The sequence below is a fragment of the Diplotaxodon limnothrissa genome, linkage group LG6 (assembly GCF_057381915.1).
Source record: "Diplotaxodon limnothrissa isolate DT_005_m linkage group LG6, D_limnothrissa_male_GT1.1, whole genome shotgun sequence".
Lineage (NCBI taxonomy): Eukaryota > Metazoa > Chordata > Actinopteri > Cichliformes > Cichlidae > Diplotaxodon > Diplotaxodon limnothrissa.
Genome location: NC_140601.1, coordinates 6,201,477 through 6,218,194, shown reverse-complemented (window position 1 = coordinate 6,218,194; position 16,718 = coordinate 6,201,477). Strand labels below are relative to the sequence as shown.

General features: G+C 41.1%; 1 protein-coding gene across 2 annotated transcripts; it reads left to right on the top strand.

The window, feature by feature from the left end:
• Positions 1 to 683: 683 nt before the first annotated feature.
• LOC146630016 (ectonucleoside triphosphate diphosphohydrolase 7-like) lies at positions 684 to 13,250 on the top strand. 2 transcript variants are annotated; one of them, XM_085355539.1, is made up of 14 exons: positions 684 to 832; positions 1,464 to 1,565; positions 1,816 to 2,001; positions 2,754 to 2,959; positions 5,446 to 5,596; positions 5,848 to 5,951; positions 6,075 to 6,134; positions 6,264 to 6,412; positions 6,509 to 6,675; positions 8,100 to 8,301; positions 8,418 to 8,537; positions 8,652 to 8,737; positions 9,896 to 10,057; positions 10,772 to 13,250. In XM_085355539.1, the coding sequence occupies exons 2-14, from the start codon at positions 1,558 to 1,560 to the stop codon at positions 10,986 to 10,988; spliced, it is 1,818 nt and encodes a 605-aa protein (XP_085211665.1). In that variant the 5' UTR covers positions 684 to 832; positions 1,464 to 1,557; the 3' UTR covers positions 10,989 to 13,250. The 2 variants fall into 2 exon arrangements, with proteins under 2 accessions (XP_085211665.1, XP_085211666.1); XM_085355540.1 differs by lacking the exon at positions 684 to 832 and having other exon boundaries at positions 1,403 to 1,565.
• The last annotated feature ends 3,468 nt before the right edge of the window (positions 13,251 to 16,718 follow it).

Sequence of the window (16,718 nt, the reverse complement as noted above, 5' to 3'; positions counted from 1 at the left end):
GATGGGTTGGTTGTGAGTGTTGCACGCCAACAAATGAATTTGATTCGCTAGACTAGCTGTCAATCATAGACAGTTCGCTCCAATTAGCCAGTTTGGGCTGGGCGGGTAGGTAAAGTGGGTGGAGTTTAAATCTCGTCTTTTGTAACTTCTTTTTATCACGCGTATGGGCCTGCTGGAACGGGACGTCCCAGATTACGCATCAACGTAGACTTGAACGAAACACATCTACACTTAAAGTTAGGGCATTTGTGGGATTTCTTTTATTTTTCTTTAATACTGATATGTTTACTTCAGCAAAAGGGTATATTGTTTTTTTACATGACAAAATCATATGTCATATGGACTTTTTGATCTGGAGAAAACACAACTTACTGATTTTTCAAGATAAAATAAACAGTCTTTGATTAAAAAAAAGTCTATAAAATGTTATAGACATATTATTATTGTTATTAATATTGCTAGTGTATGATCGTACATACACACTCTACGATAGTCTGATGTATTTTTAATATTATGATTTTAGTTGTTGTAATAAAAATAATTCCCATATGTCGGAAAAATAAAATATTTCCCATTCCACCGCATTGCATAGTTCTGATTATTCCTACAGGCTTGAATGCAGCAAGCCTTCGCCTTTCGTGTTTGATGACGTAGCCAACCGGCTAACCGGAAATTTCGGTCATTTCCTCTCCGTCTCCTCGTCGTGTTCTCTAAACTAATAATTTACGGTGATGCGGCGAGAGAATAAGGGGTCGTATTGTCTTATCTGTCGAACTACAAACAAGTATTATTAATGTCTGTTACTGCCATGGTGGAGAAGAGGCTTCTGTAGGTACGTTTATAAGAGCGAGTGATAGCATACGGGTGCTGTGATGGTTATCAGTTGTTCGTAAACGTATCCGGTTTGTAATTGAACAGTTATTAACAATGATAGCTACATTTGTAGCCAATAAATAAATACAGCATATAATGTATTTTTCCCTCTGTTATTTGGTTTGGGTTACAGTTATTGTGTTTTATGTAACGGTTTTAGCTTATATAACTGAGAGGTAGGCTAGTTACACTGACCCGTAGAAAAAAAGAGAGATTATACTAAAATGGTCCTCTTCTATTTAACGACAGCGTCTAACAAGTGCAGCACGGGATTTAAAAACATATCACAGATTTGAAGCACAATATGCTTATTGTTCTGGCAGGCAGGCTAGAGTAATTTGTTTGTTTGCAAGTGTTACAAATAAATTCGATTTTTTGAGGTTGTAGCAAGTAAAATTAAGGCCTTACGAAGACAAACAGTGTTAGTTAGGTCTGCCAGTGTACAGGCTGCCAGCTGACTAGAGTAAAGTATTTATTGTGTTGTAAAGTTTTTATTTTATTTTTATTTTTACGTGCATTTAGACAACAGGGCATTAACATTAAGTCCGCTGAGCCTCTCTCCCCCCCTCCCCCTTCTTACTCCCTTCCAGCAGAAAAAAAAATTCAGTTGACAACATCATAATCAGCCTGCAGCCGCCATGAGGTGACGACTGTGACATTTTGTACTTTTGCTGATGTGGACACATGGCAAGGTAATAAACCGATAACAGTTTCTGCTGTCAGAGTATTCCTGAGAAGCCGTTATGCTTGGCACGCTAACAAATGTTTTTCCATGGCTGTGGGAAACACAGGTGTTACTACTTATGTTACTGTGGGCTCAGCACTTAACACAACAGAGCCTATAATTAATTAATTAACTTAAACTTGTATTTACCTACTGTTTCATGTCAGAATGGCTGCTGTTGTATATAACAGTATCTGCTGTGTCTTCGTCTTCCACAGGATTACTTTGTCCTGCCTGCCAGCCTCCTGGTACTGCAGCGTGTCCCTGCTGTCTCTGGGCTGTGCCCCAAGACAGAGGCTTCTGCTCCTGCTGCTGCTGCTCATCACCTCTGCCTTCTTCCTTCTGGAAACCTACCAAAGGCAGCTATGGGGCACCCAGCGACGGTCTGGGACCCAAATTAACAAGTGAGTGGACGGAAATGAAACAAATAAACTCATTTCATTTGAGCCGTACACAGAGGCTGACAGAGTGGCCTCTTGCAAATCTGGAAGCCTTTTGGTAACGTGTTTTCCTCTTATATGCTACTTTGGGCTCACTTTAATAGATTTTTGTCTTCCTGTGTTAGTTTGTCTTGTTGCAAAATGCAATTTCAAAAATCTAGTCCCAAAACCTTTTCCAGTCAGTGTTGTAGAAGCTAAGCTAAACGAAGCATGGCTCTAAGGAAATAGGAGGGTGAAACAGCATGCCAAAACATGCCATAAATTTAGGTGCATTTCATAATCAGCCACCATTAATCTGAGCAATGAAGTCTAGAGAATTTCTTAAGTGCCGCCATGTCGATCATATTCTCTTTGAGCTCAAATAATGCAGGCCCTCCTCTCTTTCAAGTGTGCTCGAGTGGAAAGCTCATGGTAAACAGATAACCAGCTTTGAGAGCACTGTTGAAAGGACTCAGTGTGTGGGACTGACTGCAGGTGTTCTCCTCAGTAAACAAGGGAAAGATACTAAATAAGGAGATCATTTGGAAAAATGTAAATGCACTCTGCGGTTTCTTTGTATGAATGTGTAGAACATTTGTTTCAAGCGGATTTAAAGGAAGAAGCATGTCTGTGGATATTATTTAAGCTCTTGACACCTTTGTGCTTTCTTTGGTACATAAGTGCAGTTTTCTGAGTATATTCTTCATCTCCTAATGTTTCTGTTTGCTCTCCTTCAGATACCTCTCCCTCACTGAGTCTATGGAGGCTACTGACATCCTCAACCCTTCACTGAATTATGGCATCGTGGTGGACTGTGGCAGCAGTGGCTCCAGGATCTTTGTGTATTACTGGCCACCCCATAACGGGAACCCCCACACCCTACTGGACATCAGACAAATGAGGGACCGCAGCCGCAACACTGTCGTCAAGAAGATCAAGCCTGGTGAGTAAGCAAAGCTCACTCGGAGTTTGTACAGAGTGTGAAAGCTTGCTGAGAACGCATAGCTCTACATGAGCAAATGTTAGACTGGTTTTATGAATAGATCCTCTGCGACTCCCCAGGCAGTATGGTGTACAGTGGTTAGAACTTCAAAGCCACAATGTTTCTAGTTCAGGTCTACTGATTGGCTGGGGCCTTTCTTTACGTATCAAAGTTTTAAGACATGGATTTTAGGTCAAGTGGAAGTTCCTAGCTGGCCTTGGATGCGGGGTAGATGAAGTGCTTAGAGCATATAGAATTAAACACTGTATGAATGTGTGGTTAAAGTCCTTTGTCTGGATTTGAAAAGTCATGTCTGTCCATTTTTATCGTCCTTCATCCTCCTACATATTCCTCACATCCTACTGTCTGCACTCTTGTGTATCCTCCTCTCTCTCTCCCTTTTTTCTTGTAGTATAGACGTCCTTTCTTATTATCTGCTGTGGTAGAATAACATGTGAGTTATTGACCAGTTTTGTGAGCCACTGATAATTTTATGAATGTTTTTTTTTCAGATGGAAATTAGTTTGCAAAAGTTTGACTGCAAAAGGCTTTTTATAAGAACTGAACAGTTTCTGTGTATTAAAATGCTAAATGGCTTTTAATTTGAAACATATACAGGAAATGTTACATTTGTATAAATGGTGTACCCTTAACAGAACAGGAGCAGATCAGAGTACTAAATTTCTCTTTATACTCAGTCAGAAATGGTAAATGGCCTGCATTTGTATAGCGCTTTACTCAGTCCCTAAGGACCCCAAAGCGCTTTACACTACATTCAGTCATTCACACACACACACGGCAATGGCAAGCTACATTGTAGCCACAGCTGCCTTGGGGCGCACTAACAGAGGCGAGGCTGCCGGACACTGGCGCCACCGGGCCCTCTGAGTATCTGCATGATATTTGGCATGCAGGAGGCAGCCTGGAATCGAACCACTGACCTGATTAGTGGCTGACCTGCTCTGCCACCTGAGCTACAGCCACCCCAGAAAGATTTAGGAAAGGCTATGCTCAGCAGTCGAGGTAAATCAAAGTCGGATGGCATAAGATGAATCACAGTGTTCACGTAAATGAATGAGCAATTAGAAGAAACATTGTTTCTAGGTTTGCTTAACTGTAACTGTTTAAGCCTTATGTACAGACCAGAAACAAAGTGGCAAAGACTGATTGTTTATTTGTTTTGTTTTGTTTTTGGTGCCAGACGGTGCCAGTGAGACAGAAGATGATGGCGACAGCGAGATCATTTCTTATTCACTGTTTGCCCTTTGGCTCACGGCCAGAAAAGTGAAAGTCAGAGCATGTGAATCTGGAAAGAACATGATGGAAAACAGAAAGTAGGAAAAAGATAAACAGATTTGGCTTCAGTTGTTTTCCCATGCAAAGTGAACTTGGTGGTGTTACACTTAATTCTATTTTATGTATGTGACTAGACACTGCCGTATAAGTCACTTCTAATTGAAAGATCCCAAAATTAAAATGATAGGACCATTTAATATTCGTACATGTATATTTTCTTTATCTCTTTTTCATTATGTCGTTCTCCTCCTCTTCATCTGTCTCATCCATCACTTTTCTGTCTTCCCTCATTTCCACCTCATCCTCTTCCTCCTCACCTCAGGCCTCATCTCCTGAACTAAAATCAAAGCTCTAACACACAGATCTGTGCATTAATGCTTATACATGCTTATCCATGGCTGATATTATCACAATTACTTAATGTCAGCAGATTAGATATGTGACCCTCCCGACTTATATCCGACTCCTTCCACAAATGTTCACAGCCTCCTCCAGAACAAATAGACACCTGGCATGTTGAGTAACAATAGGATTATGCACTAAATTGGGAGGGGTAAAACAATCTACTAGATTTTACACACTGTACCTTTTAATAATTAGTCACATCAGTGGTGAGGAGCTTTCAGTCCCTGCGACTTTGTTTTATCTCTGCCACAGCAGGCAGATTAGATCGAATGCTGCAGTTAAAGGAAACCTGACCCTTTGAATGCCGGGACATCGTTGTGTGACAACCATTCTAATCATTTTCCTTTTAAGGCTTTTATGATTGATGTGTGGTGTGTAAGGTTATAATGCTGATGTCTTAGCTTTGTCTAGTTCAGTGATCTGCATCAAATACTTCCAGATTTTTCATATCATTCAGCATTTATTCCTACCAAAACACACTCATATATTTTAGATCATGTCATGTAAAGTGTTTGTGTGAAACCTCAACTATACCTATATATTAGTCATTTATTAGTCATTTTATGACCCAAATTCACCCTGTTCAACTTCATCTTATCTTGACAGCATTAGATTTTCTTTCTGTTCCATTATGGGCGACGTATTAGCTTTCTGCATTAGCTAGCTCTAATTTTATAACTAGCTAAAAATTCTGAATTTTGTATTTTATACCTGATTGTACTGTGTGTGTGTGTGTATTCTCTCAGGAATCTCTACTCTGGCAACCACACCAACGCAGGCCAGTGACTACCTCCACCCTCTCCTCAGCTTTGCTGCTGCTCATGTCCCAAAGAACAAACATAAAGAGACTCCACTCTACATCCTCTGTACTGCTGGCATGCGGCTGCTGCATGAGAGGTAAACAGAACACCACGCAACAGCATCAGTTTTTAATCTAATGGTATTTTAAGGGAGACCTGGTATGGTTGTTTCCAGCTCCCACTGTGAACCATTTGACTCTACTCTAGTAAAGCTGATATGGTCTCCCTCACCTTTCTTCTGATTGGCTGTCCCTGGTAAATGAAGGGTTTGCAGCTTTCCTCACTTGTTCTGTATTTCTATATTGTGAACAAAACCTCCCGTTTTATGCTGTACTTCTCTGCATGTAGGCAGCAAGCAGACATTATAGAGGATCTTGTCACCGATGTCCCCCTGGAGTTTGATTTCCTCTTTTCCCGTTCACATGTTGAGGTCATCTCTGGGAAACAGGAAGGTGAGCTGACAGTCTTGTTTACCCTGCTGATAGTGGCACTCTTTAAATCTGACACTTCTAACTGCTGCCTGCTTGTTTCTGTGTCTCCTCACTGTGAAACGACATGTTCCTGTGACCTCGTAGGAGTGTATGCATGGATTGGCATTAACTTTGTCTTGGGCCGCTTCGACCATCCTGATGAGGGTGAGTGTGACGGAGGCATGATGTTTACCAAACTCACACTAATGTTTGTTTCACGTGTGTTTTATGCAAAATTGTTATTTTTTGGGGGGGTGGAATTTTTTTAATATTTAAAAAAAAAAAAATTTTTAGAGGACGCCACAGTCGAAGTGACGACAAGTTCTCAGAACCAGCAGCCAATCAGCAGACGGCGCACAGTGGGCATCATGGATATGGGTGGAGCTTCGCTTCAGATCGCCTATGAGGTGCCCAGCGCCATCACCTTCAACTCACCTCAAGAAGTAAGGAAATACACTGAGTACTGACCTGTCCTGCCTGTGATGTAGCCTGGAAGGCTGCTCCTGTCTGCATTAGCGTAACACGCCTGTGGTTTTCAGGAGGAGGCAGGGAAGAGCTTCCTCGCAGAGTTTAATCTGGGCTGTGATGTCGAGCACACGCAACACGTGTACCGAGTGTATGTCACCACGTTCCTGGGCTTTGGAGGAAACATGGCCAGGCAGCGCTACGAGGACCAGCTCTTTAACAGCACCTTCACCAAGAACAGGTTAGTCACATGTGCTTTTTATGCTTGAAGCACACTGTGAGATACCTGCAAATATCTACATTTTGCATTACAGCTGCATAACTGATATGTGTCTCATTTTTCCTTTAGACAGAGCTACACTGTAAAACTGATATTTACAGGCAGTTGTTATTATTCTATAGCCAATATATTATAACATTCACTTTACTTCTAATTAGTGTGAATGTAGATTAAACATTCACAGCATTATAATCCAAATCTTTGTTATTATTTTTCATTATTATTATCCTGTATTGTGTAGGTTTTTCACCAGCTATCACCTTCAACTTAGAAAAACCATTCAACCACCGTTATATTGCTCTTCTTTTCTACATGTCTGCTTGTATTTTTCTCATTTCTAACTTTTATATTTTTTGAAATATTCAACTTTATTCAACAAAATCTATAATGTATTTCAATGGAGAGAAGTGTTTAAACCCTCTTTTAAGTTGCCCCTCTTTTAACTCTAACTGCTTCCATATACGTTCACCTACAGACACCTTTCAGACTTTAAAACGAAGCCAAGACATGAAACTATTGAGCTTGTATTTATCTTTTCAATATTTTTTATAGTTTTTCTTCAGTTCCACTTTTCATGCTTTTTTTCACCCGTTTCAGAGTTTATGATGAGTGTCTGTGGGATCGGTTAGAGTGGGGTAGAGTGGGACAAGTCCAAAAATGAATCACATTTTTTTGTCTTTCAACTGCTGCTGTGTTGACAGTTTTCCCTCTACAGCCATTGTTTTACCCATAGCCATTATTGTCCTCCTTCATCAGTGTTATTATCATTAAGGTTCTCCTATAAATGCCTCCTCCATCCAACTCTTCCATAGAGAACAATGTTAAACAGCTCCCATATTTACTCTAAAAGTAAGCTGAAGCAAACAAAAATCAACACCTGTCTCCCAGGTGTGTTACCATAAGAGATCAGCTTCTAGACGGTGTCTTTTCCTCTCATGCCTTTCGTATTACTCTTACCCAAAGTCAAGCTGGCACTTATCACAGCTGTTTTCTCTATTTGCTTCTTTCCAGGTTTTGCTGAACCTTGTAAAAATACTGTCTGCCTTTAACTTGGTTTAATCTCAGAAACTAGAAAAACAGCACCATCTCCCTGCACACAATCACACATCCTCTCTAAAATCCAATCTGGAGCATGTGATGTGAAACATAGTGCACATACATTCAGGACTGTGAATCTTTTGTGTATAAAATGATATGAATAATTAATGATCTTGATTTGACAATGTTGATTCAGACTTTTAAACATCCTATAACTGATCAAGTATTTAATTCTGATTCACTGATTTATCTAATTGCAGACACTTATCTTTCTAAACCTCACATTCTTTCAGTGTAGCTAAGTGAAGGAAGTAGATTTAATTTTTTTTTTCCATGTTATTGTCCAGATATCTAACCACACAGACGGGTCTGAGTAAGGACAAACCGTACCTGGACTCCTGCCTGCCCGTCGGACTGACTGAAACAATAGTCCGGGACAATCGCACGCTGCACCTGAGGGGTCAGGGTGACTGGACCAAGTGTCAGGAGGCAGTGCGACCCTTCCTGGGTCTCCATAATGGCACTATGTCACCAAGAGGTGTCTATCAGGTATGGACCTTTATGATAGCAAGGTTTTGTTTATGGTATTGATCGCTGCTCAGTCTTTCCTTGATTCTTTATAAAGTAGAGATGCAAAGAAAAATTGGCATCTAATATTTTTGCAGGCTCCCATCAACTTCAGCAACAGTGAGTTCTATGGTTTCTCTGAGTTTTACTACTGTATGGAGGACGTGCTCAGGATAGGAGGACAGTACAACAGTGAGAAATACTCCAAAGCTTCTATGGTAACAGACAAACAAAACCAGTCCTTCCATTAGACAAATATATTAGATAAAAGATTTTAACATTCTGTGTTTGTTCAGTGAAAGTTCAGTTTCATGTTTCGGTTTATTTAACAGGACTACTGCTCTACCCAGTGGTCGACACTGAAACAGCGTCTGGAAAACCACCTTTACTCCAAACAGGCAGACGACAGCAGACTGAAGTAAGTTCAGTTTTCTGGCTGTATTCATGCTATTCTAAATTGTCCGTGGAAACACCTGCACACAAACGACACACACAAATAAATGTGGCATCTTTTGAGAATTTTCCAGTTCTGTGTGAGAGTTTTTTCATAGCAAAGAGCAGAACCTGAGATGTGAAGTGTGTAATTATCACAATCGCCAATTCACTTTTATTAGGCCACATGAGGAGGAACTCTTCAGTTACTCCCCAACTACTTCACTGACCATATGTAGAAAATGGACAAAGTTACGTCAGCCGTTGGTTTGTGGTTTATTTTTGTCATCAAACCAAATTTCTAGAACTGGACATGTTTGTGGCTAAAATCTTCACATGTTTAAGATACACACATATTTATTCAGTCTAGCAAACTGCAGTTAATTGCAGATCATATTGTGTGTTGTAAATGAGGATACTTCTTTTCTCCTGCTTTCCACATATAAACAAATCTCTCTGAACTTGATTTTCAGCCCATAAACTCTTGGTAAGTAAGGCTGACCCAATTCTTCTACCAATGCACAACAGTGGATTATTTCAGTAACACCAGGAGCCACAGGCACATCCAAGCATTTCGAGGACAGTAAACAAAAAAAACAGAACAAATATTTCCTAATTGCTCACTTCTCAGTTCTTTACGTCACTAACTATAAATTATGCATAAATTCTGTATAAATACACAAACAAACTCAAATTTTACACGCGAGTCTTTATGATGTGACATCGCTAACATGAAAAAAGGAGAAAAAGCAACTCTTACCGTCATGTACCAGCTGAAATGTTCACCCCAGAAACTGATATAGCTTTGCAGTTAAGTGCAGGTTGATGTAACAGCCTGCTGCCATCGTTTTGCCACTTTCAGTCGTAGAGTTTCACCCACAGCTTTGTTTGTCTCAGTGGGAAATGGCAAATGAAGGCTAATGATGTCAGCTACATCACTCTTCAGACTGTGTTTTGATTCTTGAAAGAATGATATACTGCTGGTGGCAAAGTTGTGAAAGTTATTCCCTTTCTTGCCTGCAGGTGGTGCACATTTGCATGACTCTATCTGCAGCTGTAAATCTAAATGGCTGCTTTGTTTTCCCTGCCCTCAGATGTCACTTTCATCCTCCTCTGACCCATTATTGTGCTGTTTTTACCCCAGGTATCAGTGCTTCAAGTCAGCCTGGGTGTATGAAGTGTTACACTCTGGTTTCCGTTTCCCCACCAACTACCTGAACCTGAAAACAGCCCAGCTGGTTTATGACAAAGAGGTCCAGTGGACTTTGGGGGCCATCCTGTACAAAACCCGCTTCCTGCCTCTCAGGTAACTGTCAGATATGTCACACTTTAACTCTACACTAACTTACGCTGGTATGTACTTTCATTGATTTGCTCCTGTTATCCCTGCACTGAGTTACCTTTTAACTTGTAGGTTTGTTTGGGGAAAAAACACAAGATGTGTCACAGGAATGTGCTCGCTATGAAAAACACGGCTTACGTCTTTATCTTGTCACAGTCTGAAATCAGCTATAGAGCGATTCAGTTCATTTTTATTCATGAAGCACTAAACCAGAACAACTGTCACCTGACACCTCGAGGGGTTTTAGACTCTAAAGTAAAGACGCTAAAGTAATAGAGAAAAAACCCAGCAATCACTTGGAGCAACCACTTGGTGACAGTGGGAAGGAAAAACTCCCTTTTAACAGGAAGAAACCTCCAGTAGGTCCAGGCTGAGACAGGAGCAGCTAACTGCTTTGACTGGTGGGGGACAAAAGACACGCTGTGCAAGAGAGCCACAAATTAATAATAACAAGCACAGTGCATCATATAAACAGAGTTTGTTTACCTGAAAAGATTTTTAAAACATCCTCTTTACATCCGTGAAATGAAACAGTTACAGAAAGTTATAACTTGACTAAACCTGCCCCCCAAAAATAATACACCAGCTAAACAGAATGCTGCTCCTGCTGCTCTGCTCATTAGCAAGGATTTGTTTTGGATTAAACATGTGCTTCCTCTGCCCCGCTTGTTTCTCCAGGGACCTGCAGCAGGAAGCACTGCGGCAGAACCACCCCAGCTGGCTGCGCTCTTCATTCGTCTACAACCACCACCTGTTCTCACTCTGCATCCTGGTGGTGGTGCTGGCCATCCTGCTCTACATCCTGCGCCTGCGGAGGATTCACCAGCGGGAGCAGCGGCAGGCCGAGGTCCTGAACCTCCTCTGGGTGGAAGAGGGAGAGGCTCTCCTCCCCTGAGAAATATGTCTGGGACGGGAGGCTCCACACTAATCGCATACAGTCTTATATGTGCCTCACTGTGTGTGAAAAATGTGAGTATGGAGGACAGTTGAGGAAGGGAGAAATTACTCAGTGGAAAAGCATGTGATTTGGTAGATTATGATGTAAGAGGAGACCAGACAAAAACATCGCAACATGGAGACAGTTTAATGAGCCCCGAAATCAAACACCTCTGTATATCCTTTGATCGTACAGAGCTCACCTCAGACTGGAGAGACAGACTCTGGGCTCACTTTCTTCTCTTCACGACCACTTTGGATGAAAAGAATCACCCCAGGTTTACAGGATCAAACCACTCCTTTTTTCGGGGGGGGGGGGCTACCCATTCCTTCGAATATCTTATTTCTAGGTTACAGGCAGTGTGGATGGTTAACATGGATGTGGTGTCATTGTTAATGTTTCCACTGCTGACTGAGGAGAAAACACGAGAGGATAGAGATTATTTTGCAATATGGGCTCACTGGAGGGGAAAAGTCACCTAAAAGGACAGCAGAGGGAGTGGTCATTCGTTATCATCTAATTGTTTTGTCTTTTGTTTTATCATATTGAAAGTCAAAGCGGTTGCGCAAAAATTCAGTTCTTAAAGGGGACCTTAACATTTTTCCCACCTATGTATTGTTACAGTGGTTGGTGGTCGTATGAAATAAAAGTGTCAAGTAATGAGGTCAGTCACTGGGCAATAATCTCTGTGGGTAAAAGCTCAGGCTTCAGACTGATTTAAACACTCAGTTTGACATTGTTTTTTCTACCCTTGGCTCTGGATGATGTCAGTGACAGGGGATAGCCCAAATATGGGCATCTCAGGCACATTACACTCACTGTGAGCACAGAAGCCCCCGCTGGCTTAAAGGGAAGGTTGCAAGAGCGAAAGCAGTTCACTTTAGATAGAAGATGAACTGGGGGGCTCCACTGAGGCCCAGTATAAGTTAGATAAGGATTATATTTAGGCGTGAATGATACAGAGCTACTCTGGTACAGTCAAAGGATAAAAATGAGCATATTGGGTCCATATGAAACAAACCCAGGCAGCCTGAGCTCTTTAATGCGAGCAGAGCTGAGAGTAGGCAGAGGCTGAATGAGTGCCAGATGTTTATATGGACCACCCATCACGAGACAGGTTGTGTACATATATGACTGGATGGTATATGATGCATGTGCTTATAGAGCGACTTCCGTTTTAACGCGAATCCTATTTACATGCTGTTTACATCTCCAAATATCACACAAACACAACATTATGCCACAACATGCCAAACATTACTCACCTGTGTCAGTGGCTGCTGCAGATGAGAAATACCAGGAAAAATCTGCCACTTTTGCATACAGGTTTTTGTATCCTACATGACCTGTGCTTTCCCCCGCCATCATTTCTGTAGCCCAGTGTTACCTGCCCTTTATCTGTGAAATGACATCTGTAACAAACCCTAAGCTGCTTCATACCTGAGAACTTATTTTTTGTTTCAGCCCTCGTGCCCAGCTCAATTGCTCACTTCTCCAAAACTGGCATTTCATTATAAGTTAGTGCAAGTTGATTTAAAGCTTGTTGTCACCATTCCTCCATGATCAAGGATCGGCTTTCACCCACAGCTCCGTTCGTCTCGATGGGAAGATTTCCTTCAAAGCAATCCTGCAGACTGATGATGTCAGCTGCATCACTTTGGCCTCAGACCATGGTTTGATACTTGAATTCCACTGCTGTCCTGCCAATACCCCCGTCCAACCAAATTTTAATCAGAGGGTAGGCAGGGCCAAGAAGCTTTTTAGCTGAAATAAGCAAGGAGGCTTAATCAGAGTCTGGACAGAGGCACTGAAAGCAGAAGAAGAACCTGCAGGCCTGATTTAAGCAGATGCTGTCTGATTTTTGAATGCAATAACTCAGAGAAAGGGGGAGGGACACTTCCTGTGCCTCAGGCTTAGATGGATACTGGGACATGAACGAAAGTACAGAACAGCTCTCAGTCTGTGTTTCGAATATCAAGATGAACTACTTTAAAGCCATTTTTAGGAGTAGAGCCTAATGCAGACAAAGAGGTGTATTCCATTCTGTGTCTACTGTATTGTATAGCTGTAAATTGAAATCACTGTTTTGTTTTTCTTTTTGAGTGACATGTTCTGACAAACTGATGGAGCTGTGCAGCAAACCATGAAGATAGAAATATGTGTTTGAGCCACACCTGGTGACATTTCCTGAGAAGTCATATAAATCATAGATCCTACAGTGGATTGTTTTTAAATGTTCAAATGTATGGCTCAGAGTTTCTCACAGCGATTTCTGTCAGTGGGACGGGGCATGATTCATCCAGCTGAACGATGATGACTCCATTGTTTTCAAAGAAAACTGTCCTTTTGTAAGCTGTAAGTGGTGCTAATGTGAATGTTTTGTTGTTTAGACAAGCGGAGCCGTTTGAGAGCTTTGCGTCATTTCAGAACGTTAAATATGTTCTCTTGTTTTCTCCGTTCTGCTGCTCCTCGTATAGATGAGTTCTGACTTGTCTTCATCAAATCGTCAGTGTTCATTTGTAACGTTTCTCCCATGTGTATGCAACAAATACTTTCACTCTTATATTCTTAATCAATGAGACTTGAGTGCCAACAGGTCCATTTTGTTTCATTCCAGTTCTTATGTTAAAAAACTGCAAACCTCTTTCTGATCCATCCTGATGAGAATTTTTAAGATTTCTGCTGCTTCTGTGATATTTTGACTCCTGACGGAGGACCAGTCATTGACTGTCTTTCCAGAGCTGGGCATTGTGCAATCTTGAACAGTAATTCACTGAAGAGGAGACTTGATTTCAATGTTTTTAATTGTGGTACTTTTAATGTAAATGTGAACCGAATCAATCCCAATAAATGGTTCTTTGTAATTCAAGTGATTTGACTCTTGATAGCACACCTCACGCAATGCACAGAACTAACTGCAGACATGAAATGATGTTAGCTGTGTTCAAGCAAAGCAGCAACTGCTGGATATGAAAATCCAACATCCAAGTGCCAAAATAGCCACGGGATCATTTTGGGCAGCCAATGGCTGACTGAAAAAGTGAGTCCGTCCAATCACTTCCCCTAGAGACCCATGTTAAAATCAAAGACTGTATACAAATAATGGCAATAGCCACGTTCATTCACTCACTGTTTCTGGACTCTGCATATGAGGGTTCAGTGTAATCATGCTGGAACTGTAGAAAAGTAGTGACACAATCAGACACTCATCTCCACAGTGACACTGATTAGCAACTTTTCCTATGATCACCCACCCCCTTTAAATTGTTTTGGGGTTTGTTTGGTTTTTTTTACATTAGCTGGTTTGAGTCACTGAAACAGACTTTTGTGCTTTCTAATGCGGGAACTTTTAGTGGCTATTTTGTTATTGTTTGACAAATAATAAAGTTTGCTGTGTGATTAAATATACTAGCAGACTATTTAAGAGGACTAACTTTTCAGTATATGAAATTATATTTAGCAGGATGTCTGTGCACTATCCAGCTAAGCTTAAAGCTGGAGTCAAGGCTTCAAAATCTATAAACAAAAACACACAGTTATATAGTTCATTGTGGTCAAATTATGACATTTTCCCATCAAATCATATCAGGTCATTTCTGGTATTAAATGTAAGTTTTTTAGGAAAAGAAATATTGGAACTGAAACTATCACAATTCATAATAAGTTGCTGTGGATTTTTCATTTTTGTTAGTCTGAGGTAATAAACCAACAGATCATCCATCCATCCATCCATTCGCTTCCGCAGATCATATGTAGATGATATAAATGTAAGCAAATAAATGGTGCCATTTAATGGATCTTTTCAGAGAAGGTTTGATACAGTTAATTAAACTTTCCTACCTCACTTCTAGTAACATTTATTCAGAAACTCTTTTATATCACTATATTTTCATCTATGGACATGCCAATAAGCTTCAGCTAAAGTGCAACTAAAAAAATCTGACAAGCTTCAGTGACTGTGCATGTGTGAGGAGATCAGAAGGTTAGCAGGGTTTGAAGATTTCTTTAGGGCATTTTTTCATCTTTAATGCATTAACTTACATAAGTTTTCATACAGAGTGATGGGAGTGTGAATGGATTTGAGAAAGACTGCTCTTCACTTTGCCTGTTCTGGACAGTGGTATTTGGATACTACAATCACCACAAGTACATAATTTTTATTGTATAAAATGACCAAATGTGATACCAAATGGCATTTATAATCAGAAAGATAGTTCATTTAAAAAATCTGAAAAAATGAAACCAACAAAGTAGTGACAAATTCTGCAGGTCTTCAAACTGGCCTTTGTGACAGGCCATCTGAAAAGTTTGTGCTTAAAAACTCCTTTATTACGTTAGCTAACGTAATAAAGGATAAAGGATTTCTTTGCATCATCAGATGGGGAAAGAACATCAAGGTCTAATATGTTCAATTTGATAATACAGACAAAACAGGGACCCAATCCTTGGGGAGGACCGATTTTTGACGCAGCGTGTTTTAGGGTTTGAAAGCCACAGAGACGCGGTGGCGTTTAGAGAAAGCGCAGGGCAGGGATAGCTCAGTAGGTAGAGTGGTTGCTTACCTTCCCATGATCGGAAAGGCGGGGGTTCGAATCCACTGAACGGCTACCCTGAGGTACCCTTGAGCAAGGTACCGTCCCTGCTCAGTGGCTGCCCACTGCTTCACTGAGTGAATAAGTCAAATACAAAGAGAGTAATTTCCCCACGCGGATCAATAAAGTATACATTATTATTATTATTAGATGCATACGGGATCACTGAGGGTTTTCGCTTAGGCAGCAGTTGTCCTTCTCTCCTGGATCGGCTGGAGCTTTCCTTAGGAGCCTTCCCAGCTTTGACAAATGTCCAGCTGGGATAACCACATTTACTCAGGGCCTTCTTGATGTGATGTTCTTCCTGGCCGCTGTGTCTGTGGGGTTGGTGTTCACTCTGTGTTGTAGCGTCCTGATGACAACCAGTTTATGCTCCGGTGGACGATGAGAGTGAAACCTTAAATACTGATCCATATGCATAGGTTTAAACATCTACTTTAAATATCCCCCATTACTGATGGAAATGTTACAGTCTAAGAAGGCTAACCTGCCATTTTTCATATCCTCCCTGGTGAATTTGATGTGTTGGTCCACCGAATTAATGCGATCCATGAATTGTGGTACATCCTGACACAAAGGTGTCTGAACCAATGACTTAGTGCTGTTCCAGGGTATGATAACAGAGTTCTCTTTTCCACTTCTTTCATGTCCACATTGGTCACAATGGTGAACCCATGGCACATGCGGGTTAGTGCACCATGGGTTGTCATGGTGCACTAACCCGCGTGTGCCATGGGTCAGTATTACATGACCTTTGTATGTGAAATAGGTGGAATTAAGACACAGTTCCAAGAGCAAACACACTTGGTCTGTGGTGAGAGTGGTCCTGTTGCTGAGGTTGGGGTCATCCTGTAATCTCTTATGAACAACCTCCACTGCTTCAGTGACTGGAACATAAGTGAAGAGAGATGTAACATCGTATGAGACCATGGTTTCATCTGCCTCCATAGGACATCTCTCACCTTCTCAACAAAATCCAAAGTGTTCTGGATGTGGTGTTCAGAGCTGCCTACCAACGGGTTGAAGATCGAAGCCAGAGACTTTGAGATGTTATAGGTGACCGAGTTGATCATACAGACAATTGTGTTAAAGTTAC